The 21,914-nt window shown below is 43.8% G+C and overlaps 1 protein-coding gene across 1 annotated transcript; it reads right to left on the minus strand.

The window, feature by feature from the left end:
• Positions 1 to 3,822: 3,822 nt before the first annotated feature.
• Positions 3,823 to 20,931, minus strand: RBP7 (retinol binding protein 7). The gene is given in 5 exon segments (XM_004013735.6): positions 3,823 to 4,270; positions 4,272 to 4,327; positions 4,755 to 4,897; positions 4,900 to 4,947; positions 20,803 to 20,931. Coding segments are annotated over 5 exon segments (378 nt in total). The 5' UTR covers positions 20,876 to 20,931; the 3' UTR covers positions 3,823 to 4,212.
• Positions 20,932 to 21,914: the final 983 nt, after the last annotated feature.

Genomic DNA, 21,914 nt, shown 5'->3' on the forward strand with positions numbered 1-21,914 from the left:
AAGAATCCACCTGCCAGGGCAGGAGATGCAGCAGATGTGGGTTTGAACACTGGGTCTGGAAGATCCCCTGGAGTAGGAAATGGCAACCCACTCCAGTATTCTTATCTGGAAAATCCCACGGTCAGAGGAGCCTGGGGTCCAGTCCTTGGAGTCAGACATGACTGACTGACTGAGCACGCACACACACACACAGGTTTGTCATAGCTTTCCTTCCAAGGAGCAAACGTCTTTCAATTTCATGCCTGCAGTCAGCATCCACAGTGATTTTGGAGCCCAAGAAAATAAAATCTGTCATTGCTTCCAGTTTTTTTCCCTTCTGTTTGCCATGAAGTGATGGGACCAGATGCCATGATCTTAGTTTTCTGAATATTGAGTTTCAAGCAAGCTTTTCACTCTCCTCTTTCACCCTCATCAAGAGGCTCTTTACTTCCTCTTTACTTTCTGCCATAAGGGTGGAGTTATCTGCATATCTGAGGTTGTTGATAATTTCTGCCAGCAATCTTGATTCCAGCTTGTGATTCATCCAGCCCAGGATTTCATGTACATGATGTACTCTGCATAGATGTTAAATGAACAGGGTGACAATATACAGCCTTGTTGTACTCCTTTCCCAATTTTGAACTAGGTCAGTTAATCCATGTAAGGTTCTAATTGTTGCTTCTCGACCCACCTACAGGTTTCTCAGGAGACAGGTAAGGTGGTCTGGTACTCCAGTCTCTTTAAGAATTTTCCGCAGTTTATTGAGATCCACACAGTCAAAGTCTTTTGTGTAGTTAATGAAGAAGTAGATGTTTTCCTGGAACATCCCTTGCTTTCTCCATGATCCATGAACTCATTTATGTAAAGGTTTTTATGGAGGTTTCATTACATAGGCATGATTGCTTAAATCATTGGCCATTGGTAATGGTCAATCTCTAATCCCTCTCCCCTCACCTGAGTTCAGGGGCTGGGCTGAATGTTCCAACCTTCTAATCCTACCTTGATCTTTCTTGGGACTAGCTCCCATCCTGAAGTTCTCTAGGGTTCCCAGCCACCATTCATCTCAGTAGTATACAGAAGACACTCTCGTTACTCTGGAGATTCCAGGGGTTTTAAGAACCAGGTACAAAGGCCAAATATTCATTGGTTTTCATTATATCACAGCTTATAAAAATCATAAGCCTCTTGATGAAGGAGAAAGATGAGAGTGAAAAATCTAGCTTAAAACTCAACAGTCAAAAAACTAAGCTCATGGCATCTGGTCCCATCACTTCATGGCAAATAGATGGGGAAACAATGGAAACAGTGACAGACTTTATTTTCTTGGGCTCCAAAATCACTGCAGATGGTGACTGCAGCCATGTAATTAAAAGACGCTTGCTCCTTGGAATAAAAGCTATGACCAACCTAGACAGCATATTAAGAAGCAGAAATGTTACTTTGTTGATATATGTCCATATAGTCAAAGCTATGGTTTTTCTAGGAGTCATGTGCAGATGTCAGAGTTGGACCATAAAGAAGGCCGAGCACCAAGGAATTGATGCTTTTGAACTGTGGTGTTGGAGAAGACTCTTGAGAATCCCTTGGACAGCAAGAAGATCAAACCAGTCAATCCTAAGGGAAATCCATTGTGAATATTCATTGGAAAGACTGATGCTGAAGCTAACGCTCCAATATTTTGGCCACCCAATGGGAAGAGCCAACTCACTGAAAAAGCCCCTGATGCTGGGAAAGATTGAAGGCAGGAGGAGAAGGGGACAACACAGGATGGGATGGTTGGATGGCATCACTGTCTCAATGGACATGAGTTTGAGCAAACTCCAGGAGATAATGAAGGACAGAGCAGCCTGGTGTGCCGCAGTCCCTGAGGTTGCAAAGAGTCAGACATGACTGAGCAGCTGAACAAAAGCAACAATAAGAATCATCTCAAGAATGTCCTTAGACCAAGGGTCCTTCTACCCTCTGCTTGGGCAGAGTTCTTGGACACGCCAAAGAAGGATGCAGCAATTTGAACATTACTCCTTACAGCCACATAATCTGAATTCTTAAACATATTTGTATTTCCTTTGTAGTTCCGTACTACATTTTTGTGATGGCAAGTTTCTTAACTTTGTTTTTATTGCCAGAAGAGTGTGAGATTTGTCCATCTAAGAATTGAAGTATCTTCAATGCCTTCATAATCAAAGACCACCACCTCAAAGACCACCCATATCCCACTCTAAGTGCTCTAATTTTGTTTTCATGGATCTGACCTAGACTTCACATGTACATTGGGACCAAAAAGGCATAGAGTTGAAAGCACACATTCTTGTCAGACCTAGGTTTGAATCTTCACTCTGCACCTTGGGGAATTTCTAAACCTAAATCTCATCGTTTGTAAATGGGAAAAAAATAGTGTCTCTTTCACAGGATTGGCTTGAAGACTAAGTCAGAAAATGCACTCAAAGGATTTAACTAAGTAATTGCACACAAAGTCATCATTCGAAAATGTAAGCCATTGTAACACACATATATGGCAAGAAGGAATTCTCATTTTAAAAGCCATAATTAAGCCTTTATGCACAATTTTATACTTTATAGATTATATTTAGAAATTATTGATTAGGTTGACCTATAACTTGTATGGTCTTGAAGTGCTGGTGGCTTAAGAAATTGATATACCCCTTTTGGAAGTGGATAAGGCAACATAGTAGCAAGAAGCAACAATGTCTGGGACAACACTGATCCCCTCTGTAAATTTTTCCTAAGGAAATAAATCCATGGATGCAAAAAGCTCTATTTATGTGAATTTAAGAGACAGCAGAAAACACTCTGAAACAATATTTCTGGACATTGCAATTAAGAAAACATTTTACTAAAATGAAAGTTCATGAATCTGATGGAATAGTACACAGTGGTTGGCTACCTTATTATATGGATTCAACTAACACAAAATGAATACAACAGGACAATTGTTAGAAAGTTGGAATATGTTTTTCTATTAAATGAAAAGGCAGAATACTCTCTCAGACTGGAAGGCAAGACATCAAATTGAAAACAGTTGCGTTGGGATGGTAGGATGCTGATCACAGTTTCCTAACCTCATTTGAAAAATAAGAACATTTAACAACAACAAAACAAACAACCCAACCTGAAAATGGGCAGAACACCTAAATAGACATTTCTTCAACGAAGACATGCAAATGGCCAGTAGGCACATGAAAACATGCTCAACATTGCTAATTATTAGAGAAATGCAAATTGAAACTATATGAAGTACCACCTCACAAAAGTCAATGAAGTCTACAAATAACAAACGCTGGAGAGGGTGTGGAGAAAAAGGAACCCTACTACACTGTTGGTGGGAATGTAAATTGGTGCAGCCACTATGGAAAACAGTATGGAGGTTCCTTAGAAAACTAAAATAGAATTACCATAGGATCCAGCAGTCCCACTGTTGGGAATATATCCAGACAATACTATAATTCAAAGAGATACATGCACCCCTATGTTCACAGCAGCACTATTCGCAATAGCCAAGACGTGGAAACAATCTATATGTCCATTGAGAGATGTACAGATAAAGGAGATGTAGTACATGTATACAATGGAATACTACTCAGCCGTAATAAAGAACAAAATAATGCCATGTGCAGCAACATGATGCAACTAGAGATTATCCCACTGAATGAAGTAAGTCAGAAAGAGAAAGACAAGTGCCATATGATGTCATTTATATATGGAGTCTAAAATATGCCACAAATGAACTTCTCAATGAAGCGCAAACAGACTCGCAGACGTAGAAAACAGACTTGTGATTGCCAACAGGGTGCGGGTGGGGATGCGGGAGGAATGGACTGGTAGTTGGGTGTTAAAAGATGCAAACTATTATGTATGGAATGTATGGACAACAACGTCCTACTGTATAGTACAGGGAACTACATTCAATGTCCTGGGATAAACCACAATGGAAAAAAACATAAAAAGAATGTGTATACACACACACACACACATATATATATGTATGTATGTATGCATGTATGTATGTCTGGAGGAGGGCACGGCAAGCCACTCCAGTATTCTTGCCTGGAGAATCCCATGGACAGAGGAGCCTGGTGGGCTACAGTTTCTAGGGTCGCACAGAGTCAGACACGACTAAAGCAACTTAGCACACATGCACGCGTGAATGTATGTATAACTGAGCCACACTATTGTACAGCAGAGATTCACACATTGTAAGTCAACTATGTCAATTTAAAAAATACAGGAACAAAACAGGGCCAGTACCAGGTGAAGCTGGTCCTCTTCAATCCTTCTTTTCCCCCTTCTGCACGCAGGTGAATTTGTCATTGTCCCAAGTGACCAAGCTCTGCATGAGGGATGGGAGAAAATACTGATTTGCTCTGGCAGCATCCTCAGATATGACTAGAGAAGGTGTCAAGGACCTTGCAAAACTAAAAGTCTATGTCACGACTTTAATTTTTGCCTTGCGGGCTTCCCTGGTGGCTCAGTGGTAAAGAATCCACCTGTCAGTGCAGGAGACACAGGTTCGATCTCTGATCGGGGAAGATCCCACATGCCTCGGAGCAACTAAGCCCATGCACCACAACTGTTGAGCCTGTGCTCTAGTGACTGAGAGCCACAACTGCTGAGCCCACGTGCCTTAGAGCCTGTGCTCTGCAACAAGAGAAGCCACTGCAATGAGAAGGCTTTGCACCACAGCTAGAGAGTAGCCATGATCGCCACAACTAGAGAAAACAGCCCACATGGCAACAAGCACCCAGCACAGCCGAGACTAAATAAATGATTTTTATCTTGCATTTTCTGTTATCCATGCCTTTGTTATCCCCATCAACTTCTTCTCCGACCTTAAATTTCACAACATAGTTCCTGAAGGTGCTGTTCGTGTGGATGGTTAAAGAATCCCCATTCTGCTCACTTTCTGTGGCTTCAGCATCTTAGCTATCTTATGAGTGGCAAAGTCAATATCTTAAAAATAATTTTTTAGAAAGAAAATACATTTAAACATTTACTTGAGATGCAAAAGCTAAGGATTTGGCAGCTGTCCTCAAAATCATTGCATCTGATGGCTAGTGTTTCTCAGAGTTTTGGTATAGACAGTTCCCATTCAATGGCTTTGAACGCATTATGAACTAGAGATAAAGGCTGCTTATTTTGTTTATTTGCTTTAATATTTATTTATTTGGCTGCCTCGAGTCTTAGTTAGCAAGGGGCGAGGTCTTCAGTCTTCGTTGTGGCACGTGGGATGTTTAACTGTGGCATGCAACTCTTAGTTGGAGCATGTAGACTCCAGTTCCCTGACCAGGGATTAAACCAGGGCTCCCTGCATTAACAGCGCAGTCTTAGCCACTAGACCAGCAGGGAAGTCCCAAGGTTGCTATTTTAAATAGAGAAAAAGTGAAAGTGAAAGTGAAAGTGAAAGTCATTGAGTCATGTCTGACTCTTGGTGACTGCATGGACTATACAGTCCATGGAATTCTCCAGGCCAGAATACTGGAGTGGGTTCCCTTCTCCAGGGGATCTTCCCAACCCCAGAATTGAACCCAGGTCTCCCACATTGCAGGCAGATGCTTTATCAGCTGAGCCACCAGGAAGCAAAGTGCAATTTTAGCCAGAGCTGAGGGAGGTGACAAAGTGAGTGGTGAGTTGTGCAGATCTTGGGGGGAAAGAAATATAGGACTGGAGAAGGAAATGGCAACCCACTCCAGTATTCTTGCCTGGAGACCTCCATGGAGTCTGGTGTGCTACAATCAGAGGGGTCACAGAGTTGGACACTACTTAGCAACTGACCAGCAACAGCAAGTGTACAACAGAGCTCACTAGAACTCTCAGGAGGTGCATGTCAGATGGTCTCAGGAACCTTCAGGAGACTGGGGTGGCTAAAGAAGAATGAGGGAGAATGAGGAGGAGGGGAGGACCTAGAGATGAGATTCAGGGTAGCATAAAGGACCATCGGGCTTTAATTCAGAGCATGATGGAGTTGGATGGGAGCCACTGGAATATTTAGAGCAGGTGACATGATCTCATTGGCAGGCAGCCACAACTGCTGGCTTGTCATCCTGAACATTCCTATGAGTCATGGGACATGGTTCTCCTATTTAGGGAATGTCCTGTTCATGTAGAATGAAGTTTCAGGAATCATTTCAGAGATTTATATGCTTCGTTGCAGAAAGCTTGGTCCCAGAATTGTCCCTGTTTTAACTTGTTTGCCTAACAGATTCTTTTTTTCTGACATGACTGGCCCTCAGAGCTAGCTGTGCTTTTCAGGGCTGGGTGCCTCACATCTCCATTTCCAGCCTAGAAAATGTAGCCAAGCCCTTCATAGGGCTCCATGAACATCGCATTAGCCCCTACCCATTTCTTTTTTCTTTTTATTTTTTTAATGTATTTTTTGGCTGCACCACACAGCTTGCAGGTTATTAGTTCCCGCAAATCTAGGATTGAACCCCAGGCCCTCAGCAGTGAAAGTGCTGAGTCTTAACCAGTGGACCACCAGGGAGCTTCGAGTTCTATGCATTTGCTCGATGATGGTGTGAATGTCGTTGTCTTAAGAAAGCTGTTTTTTTTCCGGCTTCCCTGGTGGTCCAGCGGTCGTGAATCTGCTTTGTAATGCAGGGGACACCAGTCTGATTCCTGGTCCAGGAAGATCCCACATACCACAGGACAACTAAGCCCCTGTACCACTGCTACTAGCCCATGTTCAGCAGTTACTGAAGTTCGTGTGCCCTAGAGCCCATGTTCCCCAACAAGAGAAGCCACTGCAGTGAGAAGCTGGCACACTGCTGCTAGAGAGTAACCCCCCCAACACCCACGCTTTCTGCAACTAGAGAAAGTCCATGTACGATAACAAAGACCCAGTGCAGCCATAAATACATACATAATTTTTTAAAAGCTAGCTGCCTGGAAAAAAAAAGGCTTTCTTAGAATGGAATAATGTCATTTTTGGTATGTTGTCACCCTGCTTATTTAACTTATATGTAGAGTACATCATGTGAAATGCCAGGGTGGATGAATCACAAGCTGGAATCAAGATTGCCAGGAAAATATCAACAACCTCAGATATGCAGATGATATTAACCTAATGGCAGAAAGTGAAGAGGAACTAAAAGAACATCTTGATGAAGGTGAAAGAGCAGAGTGAAAAAGCTGGCTTGAAACTCAACATTCAAAAAACTAAGACCATGGCATCCAGTCCCATCACTTCATGGTAAATAGACGGGGAAAAAATGGAAACAGTGGCAGATTTTATTTTCTTGGGCTCCAAAATCACTGAGGACAGTGACTGCAGTCATGAAATTAAAAATGCTTGTTTCTTGAAAGACAAACCTAGACAGCATCTTGAAAAGCAGAGACCTCATTTTGCTGACAAAGGTCCATATAGTCAAAGCTATGCTTTTTCCAGTAGTCATGTATGAATGTGCTATGCTTAATTACCCTTTGTGTCTGACTCTTTGTGACCCCATAGACTGTAGCTCACCAGGCTCCTCTGACCATGAGTATTCTTCAGGGAAGAATACTGGAATGGATTGCCATGCCCTTCTCCAGGGGATCTTTCCAATCCAGGTATCGAACCCAGGTCTCCTGCATTGCAGGCTGATTCTTTACCATCTGAGCCATCAGGGAAGGCCAAGAATACTGCAGTGTGTAGTCTATCCCTTCTCCAGGTGATCGTCCTGACCCAGGGATCGAACCACATTGCAGGTGGAGTCTTTACCAGCTGAGCTACCAGGGAAGCCCATGGATATGACAGCTGGACCATAAAGAACGTTGAGTGCTGAAGAATTGATGCTTTTGAACTGTGGTGCTGGAGAAGACTCTTGAGAGTCCCTTGGATTGCAAGGAGACCAAACCAGTCAATCCTAAAGGAAATCAACCCTGAGTATTAATTGGAAGGACTGATGCTGAAGCTGATGTTCCAATACTTTGGCCACCTGATGGGAAGAGCTGACTTATCGGAAAAGACCCTGATGCTTGGAAAGACTGAGGGCAGAAGGAGAAGGGGGCGACAGAGGATGAGATGGTTGGATGGCATTATTGACTCAATGGACATGAGTTTGAGCAGACCTCGGGAGACAGTGAAGGTAGGAAAGCCTGGCATGCTACAGTCCATGGGGTCACAAAGTCAGACACAACTTAGCAACTGAACAACATCATTTGCAATATATTGGATGGACCTACAGATGATCATACTAAATGAAATAAGTCAGAAAGAGACAAATACTGTGTGATATCAGTTACTAATATATGTGGAATCTAAAATATGATACAAATGAACTTATCTATGAAACAGAAACAGACTAACAGACGTAGAGAATACACTTGTAGTTGTGGAGAGTCAGGGAGTGGAGAAGGAAAATATTTCCCGTTTGAGATTAGCAGAAGAAGCTGTTATATATAGGATGGATAAACAGCAAAGTCCTACTGTATAGTATAGGGAACTATATTCAATATCTTGTGATAAACCATAATGGAAAAGAATATAAAAAAGATATATACATATATTTAACTGAGTCACTGTTATACAGTGGAAATTAACAGAATATTATAGATCAACTTTTTTCAATAAAATGAAAAAAACTTTTAACCTAGAACTCTAGCTTTTAGCATGAAATGCAAATGATCCAGTCTTTACTTATTTTCAGCAATCTTTAAACATGGAGGCTAAACCCTTAAAATATTTATCTGATTATTAATATGATCAAGCCAAATTTAAAATAGTTATCACTGACTTTCCTTAAAGCCTTTTCTTTATGTATAACAAAAACAAATAAGAAACCAAACTTTAGATGATTACTATATATCAATTATGCTTTTACAATCAGTGAGATGATTTGTTGCTAGTAAATTTATAATTGGTACTACCACATTATAAGACTGTCACTTAACAGATTGGTGGTTGCCGGCTGGCTTTTTAAAGATCAAAATTCAAACTAGCTTAGGTTCTGGTCATTTTCTGCCAGGTCTACACATGACCTCAGTGACCAAATTGCTCACAAGGCTTTTGTCCAGGTCAAACCATACTTTTCCACACCACTTATTTTTTAAGTAGGAAGTATGACATTCCAGCAGAAGGAAGTGAAGTGGAAGTCGCTCAGTCATGTCCGACTCTGTGGCCCCATGAACTATATAGTCTATGGAATTCTCCAGGACAGAATACTGGAGTGGGTAGCCTTTCCCTTCTCCAGGGAATCTTCCCAACCCAGGGATGGAACCCAGGTAACAATCTACATGGCGCACATACCATTATAAGCATGTGAGCATATACATTTTAGGGCAGGATCTCAAAGAGGCCAACACAAACACATACTTTTTTAAACTTCATCTGTTCACATTAACCCTTTATTTCACAGCCACTTCTTTTTGAAAAATTTTTTATTTTTATTTATTTATGTTATTTGGCTGTGCCGGGTCTTAGTTGTGGCATGTGGGATTTTTGCTTGAAGCATACAGGATCTTTTATACATATATAACTGATACGTTTCATTCAAAAAATTTTATAGTTTGTGAGTGACAAAATAAACAGTGTGTAATGTGATGTGACCAAAATTATGTTTTAAAAGTGCATTCATACACAGAGTTTAAATCTCATGTAAAAAAATAAAAAATAGCCATTTAATATTGTCAAACTTTTATCCCATTACATGTGAATATTGTGTCAGATTTGATTAATTTGTCTTACAGCAAGATCTTTAGCTGTGGCATGTGAAACATGCAGCATGTGAGATCTGGCTCCCTGATCAGGAATTAAACCTGGGCCCCCTGCCTTGGGCGCTCATTCTTAGCCACTGCACCACCAGGGAAGTCCCCCAAAGCTACTTCTAATTTTGAGGCCATGTGGGTCTTGGAGCCAACAGAAATTGGGCTTTAAATCCCATCTTATGCAGTAACTTTCAATAAGTTGGTAGTAACATCCTTATGTTCTCATGTTCATGATGAGATTAAAGGGAAGTCCTGGACAAGATGGTCAAGCTCTGTAGGCATTAGCTTCCTTCCTGCCTAGAGTGTCATACCCTGGGTCATCCTTGGCTATTGTGGGGCCCACCAAGAACTCTCAAATCTGCAGCCAACTTCTCCAGACTATAGAACCCAAGCAAACTTCCTTCAGTGTCCAAAGGACAAGTTGCCTTTCTTTTCCCTTCGATTTGGCAGAAGCTAGGAAAGAGCAATATTGTTGGATTTGCAGGATCGGCTCTACTCAAAAAGGAGTTATTTCCCTCCTCAGAAGAGATGCTGGCTGGGACTCATTGAAACAAACTCTGTGGGGCCCACCTCATTGCAAATCTCTTCTGTGTCTTTCCTTTCTTTTTTTTTTTTTTTAAAAAATAAACTTCATTCAGCTTCCCTGGTGGCTCAGACAGTAAAGAATTCACCTGCAGTGTGGGAGACCTAGGTTCAATCCCTGGTTGGGAAGATTCCCTGGAGGAGGGCCTGGCAACTCACTCCAGTGCTCTTGCCTGGAGAATCCCTTGGATAGAGGAGCCTGGTGGGCTATAGTCCATGGGATTGTAAAGAGTCAGACATGACTGAGCGACTGGAAATCATCAGTAAGTTCAGGGGTTTTGAGTATGAGCGACCCATTCTCCTTGCTTGGCTCTGCAATAAAGCTTTCTCTGCTCCAAACTCTGATGTTTCAGTTTATTTGGTCTCACCATCATAAAATAAAATTCATAGTTTATGACAAGACAAGGGAAATTTAAACATAAAAATTCTTTGTCTTTTGGCCTTCCTCTCTAACTCCCTCCCCACCACACTGTGTATATGTGTGCATACTAAGTCACTTCTGGTGACCCCAGATGGACGGGTCATAATGAAGAGTTCTGACAAAACGTGGTCCACTGGAGAAGGGCATGGCAAACCACTTCAGTATTCTTGCCTTAAGAACCCCATAAATAGTATGAAAAGGCAAAAGATATGACACTGAAAGATGAACTCCCCAGGACGGTAAGTGCTCCATAAGCTACTGGAGAAGAGTGGAAAAATAACTCCAAAAAGAATGAAGAGACGGAGCCAAAGTGAAAACAACGCCCAGTTGTGGATGTCACTGGTGATGGAAGTAAAGTCCAATGCTATAAAGAGCAATATTGCATAGGAACCTGAAATGGTAGGTCCATGAATCAAGGTCAATTGGAAGTGGTCAAACAGGAGATGGCAAGAGTGAACATCAACATTTTAGGAATCGGTGAACTAAAATGGACTGGAAAGGGCGAATTTAATTCAGATGGCCATCATATCTACTTCTGTGGGCAAGAATCCCTTAAGAAATGGAGTATCCCTCATATTCAATAAAAGAGTCTGAAATGCAGTACTTGGGTGCAATCTCAAAAATGACACGATGATCTCTGTTCGTTTCCAAGGCAAAACCATTCAATATCACAGTAATCCGAGTCTATGCCCCAACCACTGCCAAAGAAGCTGAAGTTGAACAGTTCTATGAAGACCTACAAGATCTTCTATAACTAACACCAAAAAAAAAAAAAAAAAGATGTCCTTTTCATCATAGGGGACTGGAATGCAAAAGTAGGAGTTTGACCTTAGAGTACAAAATAAAGCAGGGCAAAGTCTAATAGAGTTTTGTCAAGAGACTGCCCTGGTCATAGCCAACAGCCTCTTCCAAGAACACAATAGTTGACTCTACACATGGACATCACCAGATAGTCAATACTGAAATCAGATTGATTATATTCTTTGCAGCTAAAGATGGAGAAGCTCTATATAGTCAGCAAAAACAAGACCAGAAGCTGACTGTGGCTCAGATCATGAACTCCTTATTGCCAAATTCAGACTGAAATTGAAGAAAGTAGGGAAAACCACTAGACCATTCAGGTATGACCTAAATCAAATTCCTTATAATTATATGGAAGTGACAAACAGTTTCAAGGGATTAGAATTGATAGACAGAGTGCCTTAAGAACTATGGACAGAGGTTTGTGACATTATACAGGAGGCAGTGATCAAGACCATCACCAAGAAAAAGAAATGCAAAAAGGCCAAGTGGTTGTCTGAGGAGGCCTTACAAATAGCTGAGAAGAGAAGAGAAGCGAAAGGCAAAGGAGAAAAGAAAAGATATATCCATCTGAATGCAGAGTTCCAAATAATAGCAAGGAGAGATAGGAAAGCCTTCCTAAGTGAACAATGAAAGAAATAGAGGAAGAAATAGAATGAGAAAGACTAGAGATCTCTTCAAGAAAATTAGAGATATCAAGGGAACATTTTATGCAAAGATGGGCACATTAAAGGACAGAAATGGTATGGGCCTAACAGAAGCAGAAGATATTAAGAAGAGATGGCCAGAATACACAGTTCAGTTCAGTTCAGTCGCTCAGTCGTGTCCGACTCTTTGCGACCCCATGAATCGCAGCAGTGCAGGCCTCCCTGTCCATCACCAACTCCCGGAGTTCACTCAGACTCAACGTCCATCGAGTCAGTGATGCCATCCAGCCATCTCATCCTCTGTCGGCACCTTCTCTTCCTGCCCCCAATCCCTCCTAGCATCAAAGTCTTTTCCAATGAGTCAGCTCTTCGCATGAGGTGGCCAGAGTACTGGAGTTTCAGCTTTAGCATCATTCCTTCCAAAGAAATCCCAGGGCTGATCTCCTTCAGAATGGACTGGTTGGATCTCCTTGCAGTCCAAGGGACCCTCAAGAGTCTTCTCCAACACCACAGTTCAAAAGCATCAATTCTTCAGTGCTCAGCCTTCTTCACAGTCCAACTCCCACATCCATACATGACTACTGGAAAAAGCATAGCCTTGACTAGACGGACCTTAGTCGGCAAAGTAATGTCTCTGCTTTTCAATATGCTATCTAGGTTGGTCATAACTTTTCTCTCAAGGAGTAAGCGTCTTTTAATTTCATGGCTGCAGTCACCATCTGCAGTGATTTTGGAGCCCAAAAAAATAAAGTCTGACACTGTTTCTACTGTTTCCCATCTATTTCCCATGAAGTGATGGGACCGGATGCCATGCTCTTTGTTTTCTGAATGTTGAGCTTTAAGCCAACTTTTTCACTCTCCCTTCTCACTTTCATCAAGAAGCTTTTTAGTTCCTCTTCACTTTCTGCCTTAAGGGTGGTGTCATCTGCATATCTGAGGTTATTGATATTTCTCCCAGCAGTCTTGATTCCAGCTCGTGTTTCTTCCAGTCCAGCGTTTCTCATGATGTACTCTGCATATAAGTTAAATAAGCAGGGTGACAATATACAGCCTTGACATACTCCTTTTCCTATTTGGAACCAGTCTGTTGTTCCATGTCCAGTTCTAACTGTTGCTTCCTGACCTGCATACAGATTTCTCAAGAGGCAGGTCAGGTGGTCTGTATTCCCATCTCTTTCAGAATTTTCCACAGTTTATTGTGATCCACACAGTCAAAGGCTTTGGCATAGTCAATAAGCAATAATAGATGTTTTTCTGGAACTCTCTTGTTTTTTCCATGACCCAGCGGATGTTGGCAATTTGATCTCTGGTTCCTCTGCCTTTTCCAAAACCAGCTTGAACATCAGGGAGTTCACAGTTCATGTATTGCTGAAGCCTGGCTTGGAGAATTTTGAGCATTACTTTACTAGTGCGTGAGATGAGTGCAATTGTGTGATAGTTTGAGCATTCTTTGGCATTGCCTTTCTTTGGAATTGGAATGAAAACTGATCTTTTCCAGTCCTGTGGCCACTGCTGAGTTTTCCAAATCTGCTGGCATATTGAGTGCAGCACTTTCACAGCATCATCTTTCAGGATTTGAAACAGCTCAACTGGAATTCCATCACCTCCCCTAGCTTTGTTCATAGTGATGCTTTCTAAGGCCCACTTGACTTCACATTCCAGGATGTCTGGCTCTAGATGAGTGATCACACCATCGTGATTATCCAGGTCGTGAAGATCTCTTTTGTACAGTTCTTCTGTGTGTTCTTGCCACCTCTTCTTAATATCTTCTGCTTCTGTCAGGTCCATACCATTTCTGTCCTTCATCGAGCCCATCTTTACATGAACTGTTCCCTTGGTATCTCTAATTTTCTTGAAGAGATCTCTAGTCTTTCCCATTCTGTTCTTTTCCTCTATTTCTTTGCACTGATTGCTGAAGAAGGCTTTCTTATCTCTTCTTGCTATTCTTTGGAACTCTGCATTCAGATGCTTATATCTTTCCTTTTCTCCTTTGCTGTTCACCTCTCTTCTTTTCATAGCTGTTTGTAAGGCCTCCTCAGACAGCCATTTTGCTTTTTGCATTTCTTTTCCATGGGGATGGTCTCTATCTATCAGATCTATGCCCTTAAAGCTATTTCTCACTGCCACTGTATAATCATAAGGGATTTGATTTAGGTCATACCTGAATGGTCTAGCGGTTTTCCCTACTTTCTTCAATTTCAGTCTGAATTTGGCAATAAGGAGTTCATGATCTGAGCCACAGTCAGCTCCTGGTCTTGTTTTTGTTGACTGTATAGAGCTTCTCCATCTTTGGGTGCCAAGAATATAATCAATCTGATTTCGGTGTTGACCATCAAAAGATCTTAGCAACCCAGATAACCACGATGGTGTGATCCCTCACCTAGAGCCAGATATCCTGTAGTGCGAAATCAAGTGGGCCTTAGGAAGCATCACTACAAACAAAGCTAGTGGAGGTGATGAAGTTCCAGCAGAGCTATTTCAAATCCTAAAAGATGATGCTGTGAAAGGGATGCACTCAATATGCCAGCAAATTTGGAAAATTCAGCAGTGGCCACAGGACTGAAAAAGGTCAGTTTTCATTTCAATCCCAAGGAAAGGCAATGCGAAAGAATGTTCAAACTACTGCACAACTGCACTCATCTCACATACTAGCAAAGTAATGCTCAAAATTCTCCAAGCCAAGCTTCAATAGTACGTGAACTGAGAACTTCCAGATGTTCAAGCTGGATTTAGAAAAGGCAGAGGAACCAGAGATCAAATTGCCAACATCTATTGGATCATCAATAAAGCAAGAGAGTTCCAGAAAAACATCTACTTCTGCTTCATTGACTACATTAAAGCTTTTGACTGTGTGGATCACAAAAAAATGTGGAAAATTCTTCAAGAGATGGGAATACCAGACCACCTTACCTGCCTCCTGAGAAATCTGTATGCAGGTCAAGAAGCAATATGGATTCTTCGTCAAGCATCAGACATGGAACAACAAACTGGTTCCAAATTGGGAAAGGAATTTGTAAAGGCTGTATATTGTCACCCTGCTTATTTAACTTATATACAGAGTACATCATTCAAAATGTCAGGCTGGATGAAGTACAAACTGGAATCAAGACTGCCAAGAGAAATATCAATAACTTCAGATATGTACATGACACCACCCTTATGGCAGAAAGCGAAGAGGAACTAAAAGCCTCATGATGAAAGTGAAAGAGAAGAATGGAAAAGCTGCCTTAAAACTCAACAGTCAAAAAACTAAGATCATGGCATCCAGTCCCATCACTTCATGGCAAATAGATGGGGAAAAAATGGACACAGTGACAGACTTTATTTTCTTGGGCTCCAAAATCACTGCAGATGGTGACTGCAGCCATAAAATTAAAAGACAACTTGTTATTGGAAGAAAAGCTATGACCAACCTAGGCAGCATATTAAAAAGCTACTTTGCCAACCAAGGTCTGTTTAGTCAAAGCTATGGTTTTCCAGTAGTCATATACAGATGTGAGAGTTGGACTATAAAGAAATCTGAGTGCCAAAGAATTCATGGTTTTGGTGTTGGAGAAGACTCTTGAGAGTCCCTTAGACTGAAGGGAGATCCAACCAGTCTATCCTAAAGAGAATCAGTCCTAAATATTCATTGGAAGGACTGATGTTGAAGCTGAAGCTCCAATACTTCGGCTACCTGATGGGAAAAACTGACTCACTGGAAAAGACCCTGATTCTGGGAAAGATTGAAGAAAGGAGGAGGAGGGGATGACAGAGGATGAGATGGTTGGATGGCATCACCGACTCAATGAACATGAGTTTGAGCAAGCTCTGGGAGTTGGTGATGGACAGGGAACCCTGCCATGTTGCGGTCCATGGGGTTGCAAAGAGTGGGACACCACTGAGCGGCTGAACTGAACTGAAGTGAAAGCTTGGACTCTGCCCCAATTCTCTCTGGAATCTCCTCTGCTCAAGTCCCTACTAGAATAGCTTAAAAATTCCCCAATTTTGCCATTCAAGGAGACACTACTTTGAGAAAGATCTCCACTGTTGTCCTTATTTGCTTTAAGTAATTATAAATCCTTTCTTCTCCTGATATTTGGCTTGTTGTTTCTCTTGGATGCATGCCCACGAAGAGGAGAATTCGATTTTCAGGTGACACTGCAAGATCTCTTGGTTTGTATTTTAGACACTCTTAGAATATCAAATATCATCCAGCCACCTCTAACAAATTGGGAATCTAACAGAATTCAGAGGCTGTATAGCTTTGATTCTATTACCAACAATCAATGGCTACTTCTGGGTTTCCAGTTTGGTGCTCTGCTATACAAACTAGCCTCTCTATTCCAGAAATCCCTAGCACACTTATATTTCTTTTGGGAAACAGACTGCAAATAAGAGTTAATGTGTTGTCTGGATCCAGTATCTTTCTGGAACCAGAACCAAACATTAAAAAGGGAGTTGTGGGACTTCCCTGGTGGTCCAGTGGTTAAAACTCCATGCTGCCATTGCAAGGAGCACAGGTTCAATCCCTGGTTGGGAAGCTAGTCTCCCACAGGCCATGCAGTACAGCCAAAATAAATAAACAAAATTAAAACTTTAAAAAATAGGAGCTGTGAGGCAGGATATTGATTCAATACTATTTGGTTAATCCTTTGTGAAATGGGTTGGATGATAAATGAATACACTAATATAAATAAGGGCTTCCCAGGTGGTACAGTGGTAAAGAATCTGCCTTCCAGTGCAGGAGACACAGGTTTGATGGTTCAATCCCTGATCGGGAAGATCCCCTGGAATAGGAAATGGCAACCCTCCAATATTTTTGCCTGGAGAATCCCATGGACAGAGGAGCCTGGCAGGCTACAGTCCATGGGGTTACAGAGTTGGACACAAGTGAATTGACTTAGCATGAATGTGCGCAATATAAATAAATAGAGCCTCTGTTAGCCTCTAGGATCTCATACAATGGTAGATAATGGATAAACTTCTACAGAAATCATGAAAAAAGAAGTCTCAAACAAGGAGTCACAGCATAACGTACAGAAAAGTAAGACAGTATTGGGGACAGGTGAAGGATTTCACGAATACACATTTGAAAAACACTGATTACAACAGTCAGAAGGCTTTGCGATACTCAACAGGCTTAACAAAAGATGTTTCCACACACTTGAAACAGTCACCCTGACTCCATTCCCTGTTTTCTTCTCTAAGAAATTTGCTCTAAAAGCCATGGGAATGACTAAAAAGAAAGCACTGCAAGGCAAAATTCAAAGCCATGCCCTGATCTCTAACACTTTATCCTCCACAAAGACATCAGATGCTAGCCAGAGAAACCAGGGAAGAAAGCACTTATGAGGACTTCCCTGGCAGTCCAGTGATTAACAACCCATAAACTCCCAATGTAGGGGCACAAGTTTGATCCTTACATGGGGAACTAAGATCCCACATGCCGTGGGTTGTGACCAGAAGCAACCTCCCCACCAAAAAACCACAAACAAGCAGAAAAATAAAGCGCTTATGATCATATGTCCCCACTAATTTGGGGGTGAGGTGATAAGTAAATTGTCAGGGCTTACTACCTTTAGGAAAAATAATCATTAATTCCTCCTTATGAATTAGAAACAGAGAGGAAATGAGATTCGGATTAAGGGTAGCAGAATATGCCACTCCAAGATATGCCGCTTTTTCATATTGACTATTTTGAAATGAAGGCCATGGGAAAGCAGAAAAGCCCTGCCCTCCCCCAGAGCAGGACATCATTTTGTAAACGTGTCCCCTGCTCTCCCTCTACCAGGTTGGACAGAAATTAGGGACACAACTCTGAACTCCTATCAGTCTAGAGACAGCATCAGGAGAATTTACATAACAGACTTGACTAACTCGTTCCTATTTACCATTAGTTCCTGCATGTATTTATCTTCCCACAATTTGTCACCCCTGGAATCTCAAAGCCCTTTTCTTTGTCTTGTCACTTCTCTACAGAATTATTACTCTTTGCTCAGGTGCCATATAACTTCCTTTTTTTTTTTTTTCTTTTCTTTCCTCTTCTTTTAAAAAAAATTTTGGCCACACCTGGTGGCATGTGGGATCTTAGTTCCCCAACCAGGGATCAAACCCATGCTCCCTGCATTGGAAGTCGAATCTCAACCACTGGCCCACCAGGGAAGTTTCCTAAGCTTAGCTTCTAACCACTCTGAGATACTCATCACTGAATGCTCCTGAGTGTATTCACCATGCATGTGTTAACAAGCTTCTGTTTGTTGTTTGTTTCTGTTTGTTTGTTACTCTGTGCTAAGTCACTTCAGTCGTATCCGACTCTGTGTGACCCCATAGACGGCAACCCACCAGGCTCCCCCGTCCCTGGGATTCTCCAGGCAAGAACACTGGAGTGGGTTGCCATTTCCTTCTCCAATGCATGAAAGTGAAAAGTGAAAGGGAAGTCGCTCAGTCGTGTCCGACTCTTCATGACCCCATGGAATGCAGCCCACCAGGCTCCTCCATCCATGGGATTTTCCAGGCAAGAGTACTGGAGTGGGGTGCCATCGCCTTCTCCGTGTTACTCTGTCTCTTAGTATAAGTTACAGGGTCCCAACCAATGAAACTAAGAAAGGTAGAGAACTAACATTTTTTTCCTTGCCTATAAGGTTTCTGTCAGTATTAATCTGATTTAGTTTGAGAAGTTCCAGGCCTCCCTGCTTAGTGTGAGAAAGGGAGGGTAAAATTCTACCATAGGTTGGGAGATCTTACAGACACACTGGAACCTTAGAATTGCTGTTTAGTCACTCCGTCATGTCTGACTCTTTGCAACCCCAAGGACTGTAGCCTGCCAGGCTCCTCTGTCCATGGGTTTCTCCAGGCAATAACACTGGAGTGGGTAGCCATTTCCTTCTCCAGGGGATGTTCCCAACCCAGGAATCAAACCTGCATCTCCTGTGTTGGCAGGCTGATTCTTTACCACTGAGCCACCTGGGAAGACCAAAATGGTACATTCGAAAACGGCTAAAATACCTGATTTTATGTTATTTTTTTTTTTTTTAGGTGTGGTTAAAAAAAAGAAAAAAATGGACCTGCTACTCTCAGTTTGCAGATGGAGAAACCCAAGCCCAGGTCAGATAATGCAGAAGAGGAGCCAGAGCAGCCCCCAGTCCGCCAGACTTCTGGAAGCTCCGGCCCTATCAAAATTGTCCCTGATGAGGGACTTCCCTGGTGAGCCAGTGTCTAAGACTCCATGCTCCCAATGCAGGGGGTCTGGGATCCATTCCTGGTCAGGGAACACGTCCCACCTGCCCCAACCAAGAGTTTGAATGCTGCAACTAAAGATCTCACATCTTGCAACTAAGACCCAGCGCAGCCAAATAAAAAAGTAAAGTTCAAAGAAGATGCCCTATCTCCTTTCACCATTCCGATAGCCTTCGCAAGTTCTGCTGGCTGGTAGGGTAGCCAACTTCCACTTGTGTCCGTTGAATATTAGGAACATGGCTACTTCTGGCTTGAGGTATGCTGCCAGCTTAAAATGAACTCCTATTTAACAACAGCAACACAAAAAGGTGCCTCTGATTGCTGGTATTTAGTCAGAAGCGCTAGGCATGAGCAGGTGCTCAGAACCACCAACGCTGACGAATTATATTACCCGCAGGAGGAACTGAGCATCAGTACCAAAGGGAAGCATTCTACCGTCAGGGCAGGAAAGAAACTCTGCGGACTCCGTCGCCCCTCTACACCCCCTGAGGCCCCTCCCGTACTTCTTTCTCCCTGCCCCGCAGGGGAAAGTGGAAGCAAACCCTCCAAGCACTGACCCACAGTCCTCCTGGCTGGAATTGGGCCCCGGGGGGAGGGCGGGGAGGGGGTAGCGGCTTCTAAAGGGTCTGGGTTTATTAATCCCCGCCCCTCGATGAGAAGAGGAAACCAGAAAACTAAAGATTTCAAATGTGTCTCCAGAACTCTAACCCGCACTAGAGCCGCCGGAGGTCTCAGGGCGGGGGGCGGGGCGAGGGCGGGGCCTGAGGCCAGGCTCGGGACGCTCCTCTGGGGTCCCGGAATCTGCGTCCCGGAGCATCTCCAGGGGGCGCTGATGCTGCGGGCCGGGACCTCCCCTGGACTCGGGGATTCCCTCAGCCCATTGCCCAGAGACCCGCGTTAAAGCGGCGGCGGGGCGAGGATCTCCGGGGAGAGGCTTCGGGTCGCAGCACCTCCCCCGACACCCATGGGGAACCCCATCGTGTCCCCAACTCTCCCTGCGAGGTGGCCTACGCCACGGTCGCCCCCACCTGCTTGGGAGTCCGAGATGGGACAGGAGCCTTGGCCGCGTGGACCGGGCACCGGCGGACAGAGGGGAGGACAGACAGACTGGCGGAGTAGGAGAGAAAGGACGGGAGGGACCAGGAGACGGCCAGACGCGTGGAGAACAGGGGGATGCGGGAGACCGAAGGATGGGGGGACAGGCGGCTGGACTGAAGGACTGGCAGACGGACGGAGGTGGGAGACCTACGACAGTCAGATGGACGTTCAGGGGGATGGAGGATAGACGAGGGTGGGGAAGTGGGGGACCCGGTGAACCCGTAGTAAGACTCGGGGGACACACGGGTGCAGGTGAGGGGACGCAGGGAGACGGACCAGCAGGCAAGCCCGGCCGCCTCCGCCCCGAACTGGACGCGTGGCCGAGCCGGAGGCCCCCGCACGGCCCCTCCCGCCTACCTAGGGCCCGCATGTAGCCCTCGACGTTGTCGCTGCTGAGCAGGTTCCAGGTGCCTCTGAGGTCGGAAGCCATGGCGGGGCTGAGGACGGCACTGACCAGGGGCAGCGGGGACTGGGAGGCCAATGTCTGGCCGGGGAGGCAGGCCCGGAGGAACCGTGAGGGGACAGAGCAGGGAGGGGCCTTGCGGGGAGCTTTGGGCACAGGCCTCCTGGAAATCCGGTCCACTTCCAGCCTCCCTGTTGACGTGCTCCTGGGCCTCTGTCCTCTTCTGCTTTAACTCCAAAGTGGACGTACCCCACACCAGGATCAGAGCTACACTCTTTTCTCTGCCTACATGTTAATATGCCTTTCCCAGGTGGCTCAGTGGTAAAGACTCCGCCAGCAATGCAGGAGACACAGGAGACACCCGGTTAGATCCCTGGGTTGGGAAGATCCCCTGGAGAAAGAAATGGCAACCCACTCCAATATCCTTGCCTGGGAAAGCCACAGACAGAGGAGTTTGGCGGGCTCCAGTCCGTGGGGTTGCAAAGTTGGGCACGACTGAGCCCACGCACACACATTAATAACCAAGAGATCTCCTTCAAATACATGGCATGGATTGCTGGGTCAACTGCAAATAATATACCAATAAATCCAATGCTACTGGTCTCAATAAATAGGTGATTATCTTCCTTACCTATCAAGCTGTCCTGGGATAAGTGGCAACTCCATGACATAGAAGTGGCATCTCTGGACTTCCTTGGTGGTCCAGTGGTTAAAAATCCACGGCCATAAAAGGGGACATGGGTTCCCTCCCTGGTCCGGGAAGATTCCATATGCCATGAGCCACTAAGCAGGTACGCCACAATTACCTGGCCCCAACCCTAAAGATCATGCTCTGCAACAAGAGAAGCCATCGCAAGGAGAAGCCCACAGCCTGCGACTAGAGAGTAGTCCCCCGTTCCGCAGCTAGAGAAAAGCCTGAGCACAGCAATGAAGACCCAGCACAGCCAAAAAAACTTATTAATTTAAAATATTACATATTTTAAAAGTGGCATCTCTGTATTCTCCTGGCCTTTCATCCCTGCTGGTTACCTCACTGTCATGAGTTGGCTGCTGGAACATCCACATT

Source organism: Ovis aries, chromosome 12, assembly GCF_016772045.2.
Source record: "Ovis aries strain OAR_USU_Benz2616 breed Rambouillet chromosome 12, ARS-UI_Ramb_v3.0, whole genome shotgun sequence".
Classification (NCBI taxonomy): Eukaryota; Metazoa; Chordata; class Mammalia; order Artiodactyla; family Bovidae; genus Ovis; species Ovis aries.